Source organism: Branchiostoma lanceolatum, chromosome 12 (genome assembly GCF_035083965.1).
Source record: "Branchiostoma lanceolatum isolate klBraLanc5 chromosome 12, klBraLanc5.hap2, whole genome shotgun sequence".
NCBI classification, from domain to species: Eukaryota; Metazoa; Chordata; class Leptocardii; order Amphioxiformes; family Branchiostomatidae; genus Branchiostoma; species Branchiostoma lanceolatum.
Genome location: NC_089733.1, coordinates 6,951,459 through 6,971,391, shown reverse-complemented (window position 1 = coordinate 6,971,391; position 19,933 = coordinate 6,951,459). Strand labels below are relative to the sequence as shown.

Sequence of the window (19,933 nt, the reverse complement as noted above, 5' to 3'; positions counted from 1 at the left end):
CAGTATAGTAAAAAAAGGAGTTGCCTCAGGCTTGGAACACACCACAACATACTAGTATGTATTGCCACAACAGATGTTGTTAGCATTATAGTGTCTCGAAGGCTCACAAAGGTAGTGAATTGCTAGTGGAATAGTTGATCTAGTTTTCCTTTATCAAATTCACGACCAAGAAATCTTCGTAAACAAGTCACCCATATTCAGTTATATGTTAGTGTAGCGAACTTGAAGCTGAAAGTATAATGTTGGAATTATCTAGGTGCATTTCAAGCATGCACCGAAAACATATTTTTCCAAGCATGTAGATCTATTGCGAGTATGTGACCTGTTGATCCATTCTGCGCATGCCTGGATAAATGTGCCATTTGGCCCTACTAGACATAACATTTGAGGCAGGAGACCTTTGACCTGTTGTCATGGATACCTAGTTTGAGTGACAGTCTATGAAACCTTTTGTTTTGCACAGTTTTGCTGAGCCACCGTGTAAAGTAGACACAACATGAAGGACCGTCTGGCTTGTATGCATGGCTACTCGCCCGCCGTCTTGGCATTTCTTGTTAAACAACTAAGCACAGTGAAGTTTCAAAAGCTATTTTGATAGGCATGCACACTTCATGGTTCAAATTGCATGCTTAGAGACATGGAGCTCTATTAATCTCCAAGCAGATCTATAGGTTACATAAAGACCGTATCAAACTGGCAGAGGAAGTACGATTTGCAACCCAAGGATTGCATTACAAGCTCCTTCTTCCAGTTGGATACGGTCTTTGCAATCCATGGGGTCTGGTTGGAGACTAGGGCTCTATGGGTAGCGCAGAGTGCAAACAAAACTAGAGTTCCACGACCTCATACCTTCGCCAAATGATTTTAACCTTTATGACTGACGAAATTAGGAGTATTCCTCATCAATTACAAATCCTCGTCTTCACCGAAATAACAGAAATTGTCCAAATTTTGTGCTATCATCAATTATGCAAATGATGTCCTTATTAGCATAACTTGATTCAACGATGTTCACATTCAGATAACTTCCAAATGCAACAGGTATGAAATTGCCGTCATTTGCCAGTATTAGATTATAGTAGCATCTCAATAATCATGCAAATCAGACAAACATTTGCATTTTCAATCTATCAACATTCCTCTCTTCCTCAGTTACAAATGTCATATATTTCAAGAGTCATATCATTAAACACGGCGGGTTTTTAAAATTGTCTCAGTAATTATGCAAATTAGAATCTGATTTGCATAAGTATTGTCTAGTCATACAAAGCATCACGTAAACTATCTACATACCAAACATATCATTACCATCCATCAAGGCGATCTTGAGTTATAGTATTTTTTCATTAATTATGCAAATGAGGGCTTCATTCACATAGTTGGTATCGATTAATATTTATCTCTTCCTTACATATGTCACATGTTTGAGAGTCCAATCATGGAATTTGGCGGATGAATAAACTTACCTCATTAATTATGCAAATTAGATACTGATTTGCATAATAGTATCTAATCACGTACATCATCACTCAATCTTTCTACTTACCAAAACTCATGACAATCCACCAAGCCCTTCTTGAGTTATTCCCTTTCAAAGTCTGAAGCAAAATCTGCTCCTGCAGTTAAAAAAAGCCGCTAGGAGGCCCAAACCTTTAACACTAACTCACTTACTCTATCTACCACTCAAAAATCAGTTCCATAGCATGTCCAGAACACGAGATATCAGAACAAGAAGTTCCGATACAGTACCAGAACATACTGCCGCTAGGGTACCCAAAATCTAATCATTCCCAGGTCTTATCGAAACCTTCCCACCCACTAAATAACAAGACAATCCATCCAAGCCTTCTCGAGTTATGCTGTTCAATTACACACACACACACACACACACACACACACACACACACACACACACACACACACACACACACACTCACACACACACACACACACACACACACACACACACACACACACACACACACACACACACACACACACACAAACGCTACCCTATGCTTAACCTTCTCGGCGAAGGTAATCATAATCATAGCAGCACGTATTCGGTATGCATGTGTATTCTGTCCTATAAGATTTGTGATGTCAATACAATGGTGTTGCTTGCCCCTGCACTTCCCATTATGCCCCGTGTCTCCCAGCATTCAATTTAAACCATGAAAAGTGCATGTCTATCAAATAGCTTTTAAAAATGAACATCTATTCTACCGTCATGTTTGGGTGTCTCAAGTTACCTATTGAGTCAGAACGACCCCTGGCGAAGTAAGTGTGAAGAACAACTCAAACTGCCAGTTATTAAGATTGCAGTCATGGGTTGAGGTGAGTATATTTGGTTCAAAACCTTCCGAATTGTTTTTGCAATACATAAAAGAGAACATAATTAAGCCATATTTCTAAAAGCGATAGTGTGATATTTCGTTATATATCTGCTTGATGAAGATTGAACGGGCAATTAAATCAAATGAAAATTTATCCTCGCGCATGCGCAACATAAAGTTATCGAGGAGACAGGTGTGTCCTTTCCCAGAGGGACGACAATGACGTCACCTTCCCAAATAGAACGCCACCATAACACCAGATGGACACGTGGGCGTAGTAGAACACGGTTCTAACGCAGAGTTCCTCGCCACATCACCAATTTTCTAACTAATTTAGCTATAAGGTCTTTGGAATTTGTCAATTCTGCTTCCGACATGGGGTCTCTACCGAAGTGGGAAATTCGAGCGTATTTTCTCGTGTGGATCGGTGCTACTATTTACGGAGTGCTTCGAGTCCTCATAACATCTTTCAGTGAGTGTTATATATATACATATATATATTTGTAAAGTATATTGAGTTATTATAGCTTTGAATAGACAAAATTGTTTTTATTTTGACGCATGTGAATAAATTGATGTATACATGAGGAATTTTTTAACTGTAAACTGCAGTCTTAAGCTTACAATCCTTTCAATATTTCAATTACTGCAAAATCTATATTCTAATTTAAAACGGTAATAATTAGTACATGTTTATGACTATCACTAGCATTCGAGGAGGAGTCTAACAAATTTGTTTTAGGCCATGTTGTTCAACATATCCTTAGCTCTTACAAATGTTGATTGAAAAATATAAATCTTCTTAACTTTGTTCGGATTAACATATTTTTCCATTACCTTTATACATACCCTACATGTAAGAATCATTAAAACATTAAAACGTTAAACGTAAAAAGTAAAACGTTAATTCTACCGCCAGATGTTACCCAAAGAGTCATGGACGGGTTGGACCTTGGCACGTGGCCACTTGGTAAATACAAGGTAAGTGAGAAAGGAAAAACTCATTAAAAATTGGTTACATTTTAACCAATCGAAGGATAACATCATACAACCCTTTTCTTGTATTATATTTCACAATATGAAAAATCATAAAGTCTAAAAAATGAGGAATGACCCCTAACTAGCGACTGAATGTACGGTAACATATGTATTTTCTTATGCAAAACAACATCACAAATAGTGTTCTTTTGAATGGCAGTCTTAAAATGATTACGCCTCTTGGCTAAATGCTAAGATATTGTTTTAAAACGTGACAAGTTTCTCGTTATGTATTTTCTTTTTATTTTAGGACAATGGCGACACAGAGTGGACTCTATGGATCCACATATTTGGACCACAAGTGCTTCTCGGTTTGGTGGGCCACTTCGCTGTAGCCCGGCTATGTGAACTGCCTTTCCTTGGAGTAAGTTTGACATTTTCTTTCAATCAGTTTCATCATAAACCGCTAGAGGGCTTTAGATATAGTATCCTCGCATGACATTTTAGGATACCAGAGTATGTGCATTGTTGTATATAGTTTCAGAGTTACAACGCAATAACAAACATCATTGTTTATTACTCAAGTAAAAAACAAAACATTGATTTATTAAAATTAGAAAATTAAGCATAATATTATTTGATAGACACCTTTTTTTCTATGACAGCTTCTCCGACATCGGTTCCACGCATGCGCTGTGTATACGGCAGCGTTCTTGTATTACGTCATCGGCCTACAGTTCGTCGCAGTGCTCATGTTTCACACGGTCATCATGTACGTCATCGCTAGGTCAAGGGTCACGTGGTTCTGTTGGCTGTACGGTCTGATGGTGTTCGAAGGCTTGACCTTTGAACCCTTCAGAACTTTGCAGGTATATGATCTAAGTTTGTATTGAGGTATTGAAAATAGTACGACAAGAAAATTTAAAAAAAAAAGATTTATAGAACGAAGCAATGTAGTTTTCTGAATCAAATTTTATGGACCACCATTTTAAAGTACCCTACTAGCATTCAAATCTGTCTAAAATAATGAGAGAGAAATAATATAGAGACAAAAATGATGTCATAAGGCCATTAAATAAACATCAAAAATATTGTGTAACGACATATGTTATAAGACCATATCTTCTAATTTTGTGATCATCAGTACCATCTCAGTCATACGTTCCTTTGCTGTCAAACATTACATACAAGAAAATAGCTTTATATGTGGAAAACTAATATAATAGCAATAATTAAAGCACTGAACTACAACAATCGTGTATCTTCGTCTTTAGCTCGGCGATCATCGGGACCAACCCTACTACATGCCTCACGTGACCTCCGTTACCATGGTAACAAGCATCATGCGTCTCATCAGTCTGGGACTAGACCTGTGTGAAAAAGAGGAGGAACAAAAGAATGAGGGAGAGAAGAAGAAGAAGAGAAAGAAAGATGAACAACGGGAAGAGCCATCTCTCTTTGAGTCTCTAGCTTACATTTTCTACATGCCAACCTTCTTCTTAGGTCCACTGATGACGTTTCAAGATTTTAAACAACAAGTGGGTGTCATGCATGGTTTATTTTCTTATTTCAACAGTGGACAAAACATCCTAGTTCAGTTTGGATATTATAGCCAAAACAAGGTGGTCTTCAGCTAAACTTATTGTTCCAAATATGTATCATCATTTTTGAAATTTTCATATAGTATTGTTTCCAGATTTGATCTGTATGTTGTGTTATATTAAACATCATGTGTTTCTGCATTTGTATTATTTTAGAAATGCAATTTGAAATCTTTTTATAAATGATACCTTTAATATTGTAGATCTCCCACAATGCTGATCTACAATTCTTCTCAAGAGACAGACACTATTTTAACGCCAGGAATGCTCATTGCAGATACGTCAGAATCAACGCGCATGCGGGGTAGTGGACTTGCGGGATTTCTTGGTTTCATGTGCGCGCTATGCATGCTGGGGCCTACTGCTGGAGTTCATCTACCATCACTTCTTCATCCACATGATCCAGAGAACCTTCTTCCTCTTTCAATCGCTGGACATGTGGACATTGGGCAAGTGTTGACTATCTCACTTGAAACATGTGTGTAGAGTAGTTTATGTTACCTGAGGCAAAAAAGGAATGTATTACTAAGTAATGTTTTGATGACGCCTCAGGGGCGCATGCCTTATTCACAAAGTCTTGTGAATTACGAATTTCTGGCAATTCAATCATTCGAATGTATCTTTCAGGTATACTGAAATTGTTGACAATGATTATACGTACATGTTATGCCATACGTCGTAGAAAATTGCTGCTAATTTTGTCAAACTCTAGCATTAAAATCCATCTAGTTGGTTGAAAGTATTTGGAAAATCATTTCAAAACTGAAATGTACATAAATAAGAAATGGACTAAAAATGACATATTTCTTTCACTCCACTTAATTTTTTTTTTTGCAAAGAAATGAATGTACCGTTTGAACATGTATGACGTCACTTTATGCAAACTAATAACACGTAATTCAATGATGATTGAAGTAGGTCAAATATAGTAGATATTTTGAAGCCTCCCCCTCTCTATTATGGTTGTAGAGTGCTAATTTAAAATTTTATATTCAGATACATTTATGTTGCATTTGATTTTCAACCGCAGGTGCTATAGGGTTCCTGCAGTGCCAGTGTTTCCAGCTGAAGTACACAGTTCTGTACGGGCTGGCTGGTACGTTCGCCCGAGCAGACGGCATCGTCACCCCGGGAACCCCCAAACTCATCGCTGTCATCTACGCGTTTGGCGACATGTGGAAGTAAATACATTTGTTTTGTCATGGAAGCTCATCTGTGTTGGTAGTAATCATAATAAATTGCTAAACTTTTTTCCAACAATAAGGCATACACGGATCAGATTTTCAACGACCACTGTCGCCTTCTTCAGGATCAATAATGACCAATCGCTGCCGAACGTAAACTCGCGAGAGACATTTTTTATTAAAAATTCAATTTTGTTACAGTAGAGGAAGAACCTGGGTATTTGTTTGAATACTATGTCAATGCCAACTAATGTTATAGTTTGCTGAGTCTAAGGCAAAGAATTTGTCTGCCATACCTATACTGATATTTTTTGTCTTTTTCTTTCTAACAGGAATTTCGACAAAGGCCTCAACAAATGGATGCTGAGGTACTATATCAAATTCAGTAAAATGATTACTATGGATTAATATGTGCATGTTTAACAAGAATATTGCAATGGTAGTATCCTGAAAACATAGAAGAGTATAGAATTTACATATCCATCTATTTATCTATAAGACTCAACCATTACAAAAATGGAGGGGGAGACAAAACAGGTGATCTATGACCTCTGCTAGTTGTCTCCCCCTATAACAGCTACAATAAACCTTAAGGTCCTTTCTTGAACTTATTGCCCTTCGCCTCCCCAGGCACGTCTACATCCCCCTCGGCGGGTCCAGACGAGGTCTGCCCCGCCAGATCCTCAGCTCCTTCGTGCCGTTCCTGGTCCTCGCCATCCGCGGGGGAGGGGACATCTCCATCATCGTGTGGGCCACGGCCAACTGGGTCGGGGTCGTTCTCGAAGCTCTCGCGAGATCAGCAACGAGAACTTCATACGTCATGGGGCTGAAGGTGTGCTTATGATGTTGTTTTTTGTGTGTGTTGTTGGAGGTGGTGTGGGTCTGTCTGAAAAACTAGGATAAAACTTTACCCTGAGGGTACGCATGGGGATCGGGTGGGACATTTGCTTGATAGTGTACCAGGTGTACGCTGTATCTGTGCATGTGTGTGTGGTTGGGAGGGGGGGGGGGGCTTTTTGAAAACCGAGGGTGAAGGCACGCATGGGGATTGGGTGGGATCTACAGAGCCGGTTTTGCTTCATAACACACCAGGTTTACACTGTACAGTGTATCTTTCCATTTCTTTGAATAGACGAACGGACCTGCGCATGTGATACAGATCCATTGAGTCTCACCATCCGAATAACACAATGCCTTTGTGAGCAACTTGTATTTATGATTATCAACACACATTGCTTTGCTTGCTTGCTTTCTTGATTGATTGACTGATTGCTTGATTGATTGACTGATTGAAAAATATGTTGTTTCTTACACAGACAAAGTACGCGTTGTCAGCTGCATCAGACCGCCGGCTCACGGCGCTCTTCCATGGCTGTCTCCTGGCCCCGGCCTTCATCAGCATGCTCGTCTTTCTGGGAGGCGTCAACGTGGGGTGGATCTACGCCTTAAAGACATATGTCATCGGTAAGACTAGTAGATTTCTTACAGAAAAAAAAAAGGTTTCTGGTTTCGTTCATCTAAATCGAGTCGGCTTGCTATTTTATCCATTGATCACCGAATGGAAACACCGATATGGTCATTTTTGGCGAAGCCTCAGTGGCGGAGCCTTTTATGAAATAGCAATATTCAGAAAATTGCAAAAATATATTACGTACCTTCGGAACCTGTTTTTGTAATCTTTACGACCATACGGAACAGAAGACCACTTTGCATATGAGCGATCTAGTACACTAGTACTTACATATGACTAATCTTAACCAAAATACCTTTTTTCTTGTCCTTTTTTATCTGCAGGTTTCCCCGTGGCCACACTGGTCATCACCCTCTTCATGTATTGCCGGGTGCAAGGCATCATGGAGCTAGAGGGATGGGAAAATGGCGATTCAAAAAAGACCACTAAGCCCAAAACACACAAGAAAGAATAGAAGATCATGCCAAAGCAGGATCAGAAATAATCTGACTTATTTTGAATGACGCACATTGTCTTGTGAAAAAAACGTACTGCTTTTTGCTGTATAAGATTTACAAAATGATAAAAATAAAGATGTGATGTTCGTATACGGCAGTATTGATTTATCCTCATTTATTCTCCTTATAGACAGTAAACGGCAAAAAAAAAATCGGGGAATAGCAACTTGCAATAGCTCTTTGCCTGAATCCAATATCAAATTCGGACATGAAGGTTTTATTTGTGATACAAGTTATTTCAAACATGAAGCCTGATTTTCTATTTTAAAAAGCACGCAGACTTTTGAAGGAGAAAGTAAACACAATTTCTCACGTCCATATGTCAGCTTTGGACTTCACTTGATTTGAATAAATAAGGCTAATCGTCAAGAGGTTATTCATACGTTTGAGTATTTCCAGTTTTAAAAGACGCCGCATCTATATATAAGTATGTACATAACAACATGCTGATGCTGATGAACCTTAAAATAGTATAGTTGTTTACAGTGCAAACCATCGTAGTGGTCAGGGTTGAATTTAACGACCATTCAACGATCGACAGCCACAGGCAGACAATTAAAGGAAAGCTTCACAAAAGATTGAAAATCGCCTTCTCACCTGATGATTGAATTATATGACGTCAGTGTTCTAAATTTTTCACCTGATGATTGAATTATATGACGTCAGTGTTCAGTGTACCAAAATTATCAGGTGAGAAGGCGTAAGCATGGCATAAGTTGAAAACGGTGTAAAACCCAAGAACTATGACGAACTTATGTGAAACAGCTTGGAGTAAGAACTTGACTTTGGTATATCAAGCATAGCATAGTATGATTTTCAATTTTCTGTGTAGCTTTCCTTTAAGGGACAACAATGCGTTCACCGTGCCGAGAGCCAGGACTGAAAAAGTCATTCTTACATTGTGACGCAAGACTCTTTAACGATTCAGAAGAAGATTTTCGCATCGCGTCCAATGTGATATCAGATGCTAACAATATCCTTAGCGTTAGAGTCAGCATTAACATTTGAGAAACATCAAAACAAATTTGAAGAAAAACATCTTTGTGATTTTTGTAAAAAAAAAAGGAAAGTGATCTCGAACCAGTCTAGCTCAAATGAACTCAATGAACAGATGAGCTAATCTTCCACTGGTCGTGACAGGAAAACAGACGCTATGTACAGTATTTACGGGTTCATTGTACCGGGAAATTCTCCTAGCTCTTTTCGACAAGCACAATGAACAGTGGACCACGGCTTAACGTCCCGTCCTAAGGACTGCGACCCTTTCCGGTAGCGTGCATGTCGGGTGAGCGACACAGCCGGGATCGAACCCGGGGTTTCCAGTTCCAGAGGCAAGATCGCTAACCACTGGACTACGCACGCTATTTATATACTTCCCCTACTACGAACACAAACAACTAATATCCTAATGCAAATTAAAACTTTACTGGTCCCGAGTGAAAGAAGATTCGAACCTGACACAAATAAGGCCAGGGTCTTTGCTTTCTCACACTGAGACTAATAATGGGAAAGGCAACTTTCCTTAAGTTCCAAGTTTGAAAAGAAAAAAACAACAACAACCCTGACCTTCTTTGTGAATTGTAGTGTACATAGAGACAGATGTTTCTGTTGAAATAGGATACGTTTACACCCTGTTATATAATAACCTTACCTGCGTTTTCAAGTGATCTTTACATACATAGAATTACTCTGTGTTCTCAAATTATGGACATTCCAAAAGTTGCAGACAAGTCAGGAAGGTGCACTTCTGCCATATAGATATATATTTGCTTAGCCTGTTGAAATTGGATTTGACATATAAACGTTAATCTATAGCAATCACATTTCGTTTACCGTGTTCTTCAGAGAATATGGATATTGAAAGTTTCTATGACTGATCAAATACTGACCTTTATGGTATTAAGTAGCACACAGACGTACACGTATGCCGTTGAAGTATTTTCTGAAAAAAAGTTTCCTCGTGCCATGGTTGGCTGGAAAAACTTTAATAACGAGCAGATAATTGGCGCAATCATTACGCAAGGGTATAGGTGCGCGTAGAATATAGAAAACCATCATTTTAACTGTGGGAATGTTTCAGTGTTGAACAATCTTTCTGATAAGAAAAAAATCATTTCAGCTTATCTTCAGCTTATCTATACGCCAAATTATTTTTGGCGTATCTTATTACCTGGATGTCTAACCTTCATCAACGTATTTTAGCTTATCCTTAAGATATTTTGCACATCATACAGATATGCAGTTATGATCACACAGGTTGAAAGCTAGTGACCTTAATTTATGATTTTATGACGGTATTTCATTTTCTATAGCAGTTGAAAACTAATAAGCTTACAGGAAGGATGCTATTTATCAGTAAGTGGCCCCACCTAGTCCCTACGTGTATATAAACCCCTCCGTCCTGGACGAGCGATTACTGTTCCCGTCAAGACCTTCACCAGGTACGACTGAGACTTCGACAACTCTTCCAACTTTCAACAAGTGGGTCATTTTACTTTGGTTCTTCTTCTTCTTCTTCTATTTCATTTATGTTTCTTTTGATGTCGACAAATTAAAGTGAGTAATCTTTTTGCTGATCGTTGTTGCCCAGAAAACGTTTTGACTGATTTTTTTCAGGGTAGTGAGTGTAGGAGCCCCGGTAGTAATCGGATGGCACCCAGGCTACGTGCGGTATGATAAACAAAAATGTTAGAAACCATTTCTAGGACGCAGTGTCTGTTTTTTTTTTCTTGTTTAGGTTTGAACTGTATTCGATGTGTACATTGTAGCAGCCTTCTTTAGTATAAAGATCAATATAGAAAGGCAAGACGTTCCCGTTTTCATTCAACGTATAGTAGTTATTGATACACATAGTCTTGGTATTTTTTTGGTTTTGAGGTATCCCATAATGTCTATTACACTGTTCAGAAAGTAACGTGAACCATGGCGACCTGTGGAAAACTCGTGGTGGGACTGCTGATGCTGGCCCTGCTGTGCGCTATGTTGGATCGTACTGCCGGCTGTAGTTGTCCGTGAGTCTTATAAATAATTTCAAAGTAAATTTATTATTGATGCCAAGCAGAAGATACGTATCCAAAAGGTACGGATTCCGTAAGGCTAAGTACACCACATCTACCACAGGTGACCGGGATATAGGGGACATGATTTCAACTTCTTTTCAATGATAGCCGTTTGTTGTTGTAGTGTTTTGTTTCAAATAATCCTTACAATTGTTGTTTGTTACGACCATGTTTATGACCCTAAATATATCCATAAAGAAAGATCATGTACATGTGAATCATTATCAAGCTCTTGCTCTTTTTTCCAATTTAAAGAGTTGAAATGGTTTGGAGTTCTGACCAGAAACCCAGAAATTCACGTCTCTTGATATCTCTATCGTGCTTGATCTTGATACCAGAAGCAGTAATACAGAAACAAAATTAGATGTTGAAATTTCCCCCTTTGTTTGTATGAAATGCTGATGTTAAAACTACATTTACTTAGAGATGTTCCGTCTTGCTAATAGGGGCGGCACTTGTTGCACTCGACAACTCAACCAGATCATGGACGTGCAGTTTCTCTTCGAAATGTGCGACCTTGACAACAACAAGGTGTACTTATTTTATATGCATATATATATCTATAGTATCTATCTAATCCATCTCTCTCTCTCTCTCTCTCTCTCTCTCTCTCTCTCTCTCTATATATATATATATATATATATATATCTTTCTAGATTCTATCGATCTCTCTCTATCTCTCTCTCTATCTCTCTCTATCGATATCTCTCTATATATATATCGATCTTTACATCTCCCCACTCTCCCTTCGCACAGCACAAGAGGGAAAATACATATATTTCAATTATATAAACGTGTTCCTTCTTGTGCGGTGCGATTCAATCTACTAACTACCAGGCATACCTTCCCAAGTTACTTGTTTTGTTGTTATGGGCTATTTTTGACCCTCTTTCTCAATTTCTTAGGTTGTGACGATGACCGAGGCTAAGCTGGCTCTGCCTGCTACTAGCGTGGACGCCATCCGTAAAGTCTTCAAAAGCTTCGATTTAAATGGTAGAAATCATTCATATAAGGCCACGCCAACTTGATTTTATGGATGACATCCTCTGGAGACCCCAAAACTAATGCGCGCGGGCGAAAAAAAAAGAAAATCCAGCAAAAAAATGCTGCTAAACCACAGGACTACTAGTACAAAGCTGGTATTGCGAATTGAACCACAGAACACAGTTTATTTGTAGGAGGTACATGTAGGTTGTCTTGTTCATCATAGCAGACTCAGCCCAAGTGATTGATTTTTAATACATTGACAAGAACGACCAAAGAAGTATACTATTAGAAGGTATTTGGCTCCAAGGACTGTGGATGATATATGACTGTGATAAGAATTATAACTAATATACACCCATAAGGGCAGTTTCAACATACATGGCATTGAACTCCATATTAAGCATTCCATGGTTTACGCTCACAAATCTCACTGTGAAAACCTCTGCCAATCCCTCAATTCCTCTCCCATGTCTCTCATTATTGCAAAAGAAACGTGTGAGAGCCACTCTGGATAGGTCGTGTTTGAAATTGTCTGGGCGATACTCGCTGCATGGCCGCCGCGATCCTCTCGTACAACTGTGCAAACGCAAAATCTCCCTAGCCAACATCGATGGCATACCAACCCACAAATACGCCCCAGTTTTCCGATAAGCCGGCACAATGCTAGCCTTTTGCGGCAATCTAAGTCAGCAAGTTCCGGAGTTCCGTGTAGCCTTGGAGGAGGTAACTTTTTTTTTTTGGACAACAGGCGAAAATCAATGCGCGCGCGGATGTCATCCATAAGATTAAGATGGTGTGGCCTAATCAAATCAATACCTTGATATGTAGGACGCACTTTTGTTCTAAATTCTTATCCTTGAAATATATCAAGCTGCATTCTTCAACTTGTGCTGTAGTCTATGGGATGCGTTTTTTGGACATGAACTTTCGATCCAAGATAATTTACAGCTTTATAAAATACTTCTGAAATAATTTTTACCAGTGTAGGGTATGTCTTTGAGTCTGTTCAGTGTTAGGAGTATGAAAAATACAAACTCTCAATTATGTACATTATTTGTATTTTTTCTTAGAACGAAATCGGCAATCTATAGCTAAGTTTAACATGTTGACTGGTTCTCTATTAGGGGACGGAACGATCACCGAGGATGAGCTGGTGCCTGTCGCCGAACCGCGCCCGCGCCAAGACTGAGCCAGGCGCCAAACGTCGTAGCCTACATACCAAAGCTTTGAAGATTCAAAGAAGACAAAGGATAGTAGCTATTAGTCTCAATCAGAAGCCATCGCTTCTGGTCGTGGAAAGAATACAATGCAAAGCAAATAAAACTTCCCAACGTTGTTGGTGACTTGGGCATTAGTTTCCTTGTCATTGTCTTTATCTATCGCCCCTTCTTTGGAGAACTGGTTTCTTTCCCATGGTGATCTTAAAAATCGGACTATCGTAAATTAGATAGCCGTCGTTAATTTACCACTGCTTAAAGATGATTTTAAGACGTCATGTTAAGACCGAATCAAATAATGGTATTAAAAAAAGCAGATGGACGAATGGTCACAAAAAAAGAACAAAAACACAAACAAACAAAATCAAATCAAACACAGCTCCATTACCTAATATCTACACATTATGGTAAAATGTTTCAACAAATGTTATCGTGTTTGCAATAGAGAGAAACCATAAATGTCTACATCGCCGTTTTCTACAAATTGATACTAGCGTAAAACTACTGAAGATACGTATGAGATTAATAGAAGGAGAGTTGTAATAAAGAACATTGACAAAATCTATCCCACCATGCTTATAGCTTATAACCTGCAGTAGGTCAAGATTGCAGACCACAGTATTTCGCCTATAGGGATTTACATAGCTAAGGATCCCAAAGTGAGAAGCTTCGACGCTTGAAAATTTATAGTAAGGTACACAATTAGGGTGCCAGATTTTAACATGCTTGATTTCAAGGTTCAATCTACAAAATATGCGAAAATGAGCTAAAATTTGCCGGCTCGTTCTCTTTTAAAAGCCACTTTGATATGACCCCCAGCGAGGGTCACCGTACTGTAGCCGACTCACAGTAGTCGGGCGGTAACAATATTCAGGCGCGAATCCAAGCCGACCGAACAAGCATCGTAATCGAACTCGTACTGTCTCAAAACTGACGTATTCCTCTACCATCCACCACAGTTTCAGCCTCGCTAACGTGCACAGAAGAAAAACTACGGCCTTTTCAAGCAATGTGACTACTACTTCATACCCGGACTACTATTGTCCACGGGGGTCGCCCATTAATACTGTGTTCTTCGACCTCGGTCCACAAGATAGTAATCAATTGCAAGACCTGCTATCTAATACAATTGGTAATCATGTAAGAAAGAGGCTGTCAAAAGTTACCTATCTGAGTTTTAGTCCATGAAAAACTTACATTGGCAGGGGTGTCTGACCTCTAAAGTTTCAATTTAGAGAATAATTTCAACTTTTTAATCGGCACAAATCGTACGTATTCAGCCATGTTTCCAAGAATTGACCTCTGACCCCTCTTCATAACCTGATAATCACACCAAAACACCAAACTTCTACAGCCCACAGACACCACAAACATGGACGAAAGTCTAATTTTTCAACACAATAGGAAGGTAAAAACCCTTACCTGAAACATCCAGCTCCAGAATACCAACAGATCTAAAAGTAAAGTCCTTTTATATCTACTTTTACCAAGGGTACCAAACTTATCTCCTTAAAGTGGGCCTTCTGCGCTTGCGCGGATTAATGCGGTGTGGCCTACTACCTCAACTGTCAATGTAAGGATTAGTAGAGAGCGATGATACATTTGAAAACGATGCATTCAACCTAATATGCCCTTGCAGACTTAGTGTCCATACCAGGTGTCCGCCAGTAGCTCATTTTCTTACGGTTTGTCAGACAGCTCTGTGCTAAGCTACTGTCTCAGAAACTTGAAAATGAAGTGTCATCTTTCGTATAATATCTTAATCGTTATTGTTGATATCAGTGGCGATATCGATAGTGAAGAGGACTTTAAAGCTCATGTTTTTACATTTGCCACAGGGTAATGCTTTCGTTAACACGATAACTCGAGAATGCCAGGCTGGATGTCTTGACACTTATGAAGGTAGGTCTTGATGAGACATGAAAATGATTAGATTTTGGGCCCCTACAAACTTTCCATGGTATTACAGCAGAACTTCCGGCTTTCATTTCTCGTTTTCTTTAAAAGCTGTGCTCCTGGTTTTTGGCTGGTAGCTGGCTCTTGTAGTCGGGAAGAAGTTGTATAAGTTTGGGCGTCCAAGTTTAGGGACTGAATTGTCTTCTGAATTTTAAAGGCATTTTGGAAGAATAACGGTGGACTGAAGTAGGATTGTAATACCTCTGCACACTACACAGGACATTCGAATGAACGTTCACCGTCTAAGTTATATACAGACGGTACGGTTACCGTGTTTATGTTTTTATCTTGCACTGGTCATCGACCTCTGTAATTGATGTAGGAATATGAGTACGCATGGTGTGACATTGTGCCCTAAGGGTATATCGTCCCTTACAAAACACCGATGACGTCAATTGTGTCTTGTTAGCAAACAAATAACAATTCAGAAGGAAAAGAAATGTTCTGGATAATAAACCAAGACGAAGCGACCAGCAAATGGGGTTAGTAGCTTAGGAAAGAACGATTTTTGTAGCTTTTTGGGTCAATTTGTGTCTCTCTCAATGTTTCCATCTGTCAATTTCTTTTGTCCGTGTTCTGTCAACTGCTTGTTTTGTTTACTAGCCCGTCTAATCCGCGAATCTTTCTGTGCTCGTTTTAAACCAGGTCAAATCGTTTATCCGGGTTCGTCCACTGCGTGGTTTGACAATGGATTGTGAATTCACGCCGTATCTCGCTCCACGATCTTGTGAATCTTAGATTATGAAACATTAACGCTGTTCCCGTTGAACCACTTGAAGATCCTCCATATCCAAATACAAATTCAGGTTTTGTCGCTTTTTAGATTATGAATAATTACCTGTATTGTTTATTTCTACCAAAGATCTCATTATCCTCTGCATAGACAAGGACAACGATTGGTGGAAACCTGTTCTGTTGAGTTCATGAATATTCATATCGCAAAACATTCTGTCTCAACCAGCATTCTGTCACAATGCTGGTTGAGAATGCGGTAGGTACCGTAAATGAGTTATATTTCATTGCGTACTCAGGTAATCGGAGCGACATATTTGTATGTACGTCGAAAGAAATCCTTTTTTTTAATATAAAACTGGTTTTGCCGGTGTGCTTTCGTAGTTTACAGGTCATTCAAGAGGTGGACGTATTTCAAAGGAGGCTCGTAGACTCCGGAACACTGGCTGCTTTCCACAGATAGGATCTAACCATCGCAGCAAAACAAGATGGCGACTGAGGGTGTAACTGAGCAAATGGTGAGAAACATCATCAGACAGGAACAGTTCAGCATCAAGGCGAAACAAGACGACCTCGAGGGTTGCATCGGAAACCTAGCACAACAGCAGGAGTCGCTGAAGAAAGAGAACAACTTCTTGAGAAGCGAGGTGGATCAGCTGATGCTTGCCCTACAACAAGAAGCCAAGCGGTTGGAGAAACTGATAATTGTGGGCCAAGGGAAGGGATCGACACGTTTGAAAAGGACAGATTCCAGTTCCACAGCCCAGAAAAGACACAACCCTTTCAACGATTCTCGGACGTCCAAACTCTACCCGGACCTACGAAAAGAAACAGGTACAAATTCTATTTCACTAGCCTGGATACCCGACCGTTCGCGCAATGCGATGCGATAACCCCTTTTGGGCGGGGAAGCCTAGTAGGGATAGAGCACGGTGGATAGAGTTGGCACCCAGGCGCTCTTGGCAGCCGAACTCTAATTTCTATCGCGCTATCTGTGGCGGCGGCGCAAGTTGCTTCCCCGGCCGAAGGATTAGCGCCAGGAGCGCGGTGGTCTGGCACCCAGGCTACTAGTTCACTGCATGTAGGGCAACACAGATGCAGGCATGTTTGGAGTGTTTGTGAATGTTGACATATGATATGTATGCCTGGAGGTGTATATTATGTAATTTAAAAAAAAAGACGTATCTAACCCTTCTCTTGAGTGCTTTTTACGTAAATCTTTACCTTTGACATAAAATAGGTAAATCTTCAAAAGTTACACCACTTATCATAGATTATACATTTACGGTAACGGGTAAAAATAGGTAAATTTTGACATTTAAAAAAATGTTTGACCTAGTGTATAGCTTACTATTAAAACAATGTGGGGTCGTGTGGTGTAACGGCAGGGTGTTCGGCTAAAACCAAGTGGTCCAGGGTTCGAATCCTGTCATGTCATCGATTTTGTGGCATTGGGAGAGACACGAATTTCCGAACTCCACCAAGCTGTGAATGGGTACCTGACTTCTGGTAAGGTTGGGGAAAGTAATATTGATGTCACCTGGTGGTGCCGAATGGCTGCCGCCCAGTCCCTTGCGACTGTTACAAAAAATTCAAGTGTGGAGCAAATATGCCCTTATATGTATTATGCGATTGTAAACCCTGCACCAATTAAGCGCTAAAAAGGTTGCCATTGCACGGGTAATTTCTGACCACTAAAAACATCATTCTAACCATTGCTCAATCTATGTTTCATCCTTCAGCCGAAAGAGGCCACCAGAACGTCAGGAATTCGACCATCTCCATTGCTGAAAATGAACGCAATTTGCAGTCGTGGTGGGCGAGAAATGTTTGTGGGCCTCTGAAGAAGAAGCTGGGAAATGCTATAGACTCATTCTTCGAGCATGTCCACTTGCGGTAAGCAGAAAACAACTTGAGTGTTACTGTAAATGTATTTAGGTTCGCGTGGTTTTTATTTCGCGCTAAGGCGAAAATGGAGTATTCACGGTGGTTTAAGTTTGCAGCAGTGCTATAGTCACATACTGCTACAGTATTGGACAAAAATGCGGTGGCTTTAAGTTCGCGGTGAAACGGTCCCGCGAAAACCGCGAACATAAAACCACCGTGAACATTTCTGCATTTACAGTATATTTGAACAATAGCCATGGCAAAGTGTGTCTGTGCGGGGGGTAAAATTAGAGTTTGATTCTTATCAAGAATATTTCCCTCACTCTGCAATCTTGTGGCCATGGGTCTGAGTAATCGATACCATGATTATTGAATATTGACTTTGCTATGTTATAATTACTTATACTCACGACGATGACAAAGGGGCGTTTTGTTTGAGTTTCCAACATTACTTATATGACATAGTGATACACATATCGTCTCATACAAAGCCAAACACTCAGAACTTACACTAACACACACACACACACACACACACACACACACACACACACATACACACACACACACACACATACACACACAAACACACGCACATACACACACACGCACACACACGCACGCACACACACACGCACACACACACACAAACACACACACACACGCACACACACACACACACAAACACGTCGAAAAAAACAACAACAATGATTAAGTAGACACCTTAGATGTACAGTCAGTAACATCTGTGTCTTGAATGTTACTTGACTGAATTTGTAATAAATCATCTTTTTTTTCTTTCAGGAGCAAAATGCGTCATAAAAGTCGTCGGCGACGAAGGCAGTTTGAGGGAACTATACCGGACTCAGCTACAAGGGATTCAAGTGCCGTAGTTGCATGACTGGCGTCAGTAGAATAGTTTAATGATGCATATGATTCGCTTTTCAAATACAAAGGAAGTTGAAGTACAGGCTTTAAAAGACAATCTCAAGCGTAGATGATATTGTCAAGATGGACAAAATGTTAAATACAAAATGGAATGATAACGTTTTACTGGTATTCAATGCTTCCGTATTAGACCTTATTTACATATGTTTGCTGTAGAATGAAAGTGATAAATTAAATGATTTAACTACCATGGAGTTAATTGGGTAAGCGAGCAGCTACCATGTTTATCTACTTGTCTGCGCTGATTATATCACATTAATTGTACCGTAATTTGTACGTAAATTGTATCCTCAATGACAGTACATTACCGAACAATGTGTTCCATATGGAGAAGGTAACGCCCAAAATCGACAATGATAGGAATGAAAATATTAATAGTAAGAAGTAAGCGAGCAGCTACCATGTTTATCTGCTTATCTTCGCTGATTATATCACATTAATTGTACCGTAATTTGTACGTAAATTGTATCCTCAATGACAGTACATTACCGAACAATGTGCCCCATATGGAGAAGGCAACGCCCACCATCGACAATGATAGGAATGAAAATAGTAAGAAATACTATGTTTCGAGAATGATAAGTACAGTAATCCTGAGGAACACTTCGTGCATAGCTGTTGTCACTGCAAAATATTTGTGTTGTACAGCAAACAGTCGGGGGTGTCCCTGTGGTGTAGTGGTCTGCGCTTCTGTTACTTACCACATCTGGTTCTGATTACTTTAATATAGCGGCAGGAAAATATAGCGGTTTGGGGAAAATGGAGTAGGTCACTGCACTTAATCTTAACGGTTTGAACAAAGATTGCTGTCTCAAATATTAGTGATCAAATATTAGCGATGATGAAATTTTAGCGGTTGACTAGTGACCGTTAAATCAGCTAAAATTAAGTTACAGCTAACAAATCAAGAATTACAGTACTTGGAACCAGAAGGCCCGAGTTCAACTCCTGGGTAGGACACCTAGGCCTCTTGACAAGATTAAGAGGCGCATTGAGTCAAAGACTTTATGAAAATGGTACATACTTATGAAACAGTATGGAAGTTAAACACACTCCACTGCCAGTGGACTAGCCCCCTGC

The 19,933-nt window shown here is 39.7% G+C and overlaps 3 protein-coding genes across 4 annotated transcripts; all 3 read left to right on the top strand.

The window, feature by feature from the left end:
• Positions 1 to 2,609: 2,609 nt before the first annotated feature.
• On the top strand, positions 2,610 to 6,943 carry LOC136445692 (protein-cysteine N-palmitoyltransferase HHAT-like). The gene is made up of 9 exons (XM_066443826.1): positions 2,610 to 2,808; positions 3,256 to 3,317; positions 3,625 to 3,738; positions 3,980 to 4,183; positions 4,589 to 4,852; positions 5,193 to 5,364; positions 5,946 to 6,096; positions 6,432 to 6,467; positions 6,730 to 6,943. Exons 1-9 carry the CDS (start codon positions 2,712 to 2,714, stop codon positions 6,941 to 6,943), a joined length of 1,314 nt encoding a protein of 437 aa, XP_066299923.1. The 5' UTR covers positions 2,610 to 2,711.
• Positions 6,944 to 10,418: 3,475 nt separating this feature from the next.
• On the top strand, positions 10,419 to 13,464 carry LOC136446451 (calcium-dependent protein kinase 5-like). Its single transcript, XM_066444821.1, has 5 exons — positions 10,419 to 10,548; positions 10,975 to 11,078; positions 11,573 to 11,657; positions 12,032 to 12,119; positions 13,238 to 13,464. The coding sequence occupies exons 2-5, from the start codon at positions 10,990 to 10,992 to the stop codon at positions 13,300 to 13,302; spliced, it is 327 nt and encodes a 108-aa protein (XP_066300918.1). The 5' UTR covers positions 10,419 to 10,548; positions 10,975 to 10,989; the 3' UTR covers positions 13,303 to 13,464.
• Positions 13,465 to 16,417: 2,953 nt separating this feature from the next.
• Positions 16,418 to 19,454, top strand: LOC136446174 (uncharacterized). Of its 2 annotated transcripts, none has more exons than XM_066444491.1 (3): positions 16,418 to 16,852; positions 17,761 to 17,914; positions 18,713 to 19,454. In XM_066444491.1, exons 1-3 carry the CDS (start codon positions 16,507 to 16,509, stop codon positions 18,804 to 18,806), a joined length of 594 nt encoding a protein of 197 aa, XP_066300588.1. In that variant the 5' UTR covers positions 16,418 to 16,506; the 3' UTR covers positions 18,807 to 19,454. The 2 variants fall into 2 exon arrangements, with proteins under 2 accessions (XP_066300588.1, XP_066300587.1); XM_066444490.1 differs by having other exon boundaries at positions 18,710 to 19,454.
• The last annotated feature ends 479 nt before the right edge of the window (positions 19,455 to 19,933 follow it).

What these genes read in the sequence shown, in the direction of transcription:
- LOC136445692 (XM_066443826.1), top strand. Translation starts at nt 2,712, where the DNA reads ATGGGGTCTCTACCGAAGTGGGAAATTCGAGCGTATTTTCTCGTGTGG. An exon ending in TTCAAGATTTTAAACAACAA is followed by an intron (nt 4,853 to 5,192) that starts GTGGGTGTCATG and finishes TGCTCATTGCAG; the next exon opens with ATACGTCAGAATCAACGCGC. An exon ending in GCTGGACATGTGGACATTGG is followed by an intron (nt 5,365 to 5,945) that starts GCAAGTGTTGAC and finishes TTTCAACCGCAG; the next exon opens with GTGCTATAGGGTTCCTGCAG.
- LOC136446451 (XM_066444821.1), top strand. Translation starts at nt 10,990, where the DNA reads ATGGCGACCTGTGGAAAACTCGTGGTGGGACTGCTGATGCTGGCCCTG. An exon ending in GCGACCTTGACAACAACAAG is followed by an intron (nt 11,658 to 12,031) that starts GTGTACTTATTT and finishes TCAATTTCTTAG; the next exon opens with GTTGTGACGATGACCGAGGC. An exon ending in CAAAAGCTTCGATTTAAATG is followed by an intron (nt 12,120 to 13,237) that starts GTAGAAATCATT and finishes GTTCTCTATTAG; the next exon opens with GGGACGGAACGATCACCGAG.
- LOC136446174 (XM_066444490.1), top strand. Translation starts at nt 16,507, where the DNA reads ATGGCGACTGAGGGTGTAACTGAGCAAATGGTGAGAAACATCATCAGA. An exon ending in GGACCTACGAAAAGAAACAG is followed by an intron (nt 16,853 to 17,760) that starts GTACAAATTCTA and finishes TTCATCCTTCAG; the next exon opens with CCGAAAGAGGCCACCAGAAC. An exon ending in TTCGAGCATGTCCACTTGCG is followed by an intron (nt 17,915 to 18,709) that starts GTAAGCAGAAAA and finishes TTTTTCTTTCAG; the next exon opens with GAGCAAAATGCGTCATAAAA.